The sequence below is a fragment of the Phaethon lepturus genome, unplaced genomic scaffold (assembly GCF_000687285.1).
Source record: "Phaethon lepturus isolate BGI_N335 unplaced genomic scaffold, ASM68728v1 scaffold31857, whole genome shotgun sequence".
NCBI lineage: Eukaryota > Metazoa > Chordata > Aves > Phaethontiformes > Phaethontidae > Phaethon > Phaethon lepturus.
Genome location: NW_010551655.1, coordinates 4960 through 5645, shown reverse-complemented (window position 1 = coordinate 5645; position 686 = coordinate 4960). Strand labels below are relative to the sequence as shown.

Here is a 686-nt window from a genome sequence, read left to right as displayed (position 1 = left end):
GCGGGACGGGGGAACAGCAGCTGCTCCTCTGGGGGGGCTGTGGGGTGGGGGGACCATGGCCTGATTGCCCTGCTCTGCCGCAGTGAACGGGACGGTGCGGGAGGAGCTCATCGCCAGCAAGACCAGTGAGGAGATCGCGCAGCTGGCCACCAAGCTGGCCGGCCAGTCTGGCCTGGACATCATCCGCATCCGTAAGCCCTTCCACACAGACAACCCCAGCATCCAGGGCCAGTGGCACCCCCTCACCAACAAACCCTCCGCCCTCACCGTCCAGGGCCCACGCCTGCAGCCCCAATAAAATCTCTGCCCCACATTTCTGTGTCCATCTCTCCTCCTGCCGCCCCATGCCCACAATAGATGATGCCACGCCACGTCCAGACAGAGCCGCGTTTATTGCCGGGGGCATGTGGGGCTGTGCACAAGGGGTTCCAGGTGTGGAGGGTGATGCCCCTCCTCAGGGGGTAGGTGTGCTTGGGGGTGGCTCGCCCCACCTGTGCAGCAAAAACAAGGATGGGGGCAGGAGGACCTGGGCTCCAGCCTGTTAGGGACCCCGGAGGCTGCCACCCCCCTCCTGCCCCCCCTGTAGGGCTGAGCTCCAGGCAACACCCTGATCCTGGAGGTGCTGGCAAGGAACATGGTGGGGACACACACACTCTGGCAAGTCTGTACCTCCCCGGCTTCTCTGG

General features: G+C 65.0%; 1 protein-coding gene across 1 annotated transcript; it reads left to right on the top strand.

The window, feature by feature from the left end:
• Positions 1-83: 83 nt before the first annotated feature.
• MRPL43 (mitochondrial ribosomal protein L43) lies at positions 84-298 on the top strand (the record flags this gene model as incomplete). The annotated part of the gene is made up of 1 exon (XM_010290987.1): positions 84-298. A coding segment is annotated over one exon (215 nt), but the record flags the coding sequence as incomplete, so codon positions are not given.
• Positions 299-686: the final 388 nt, after the last annotated feature.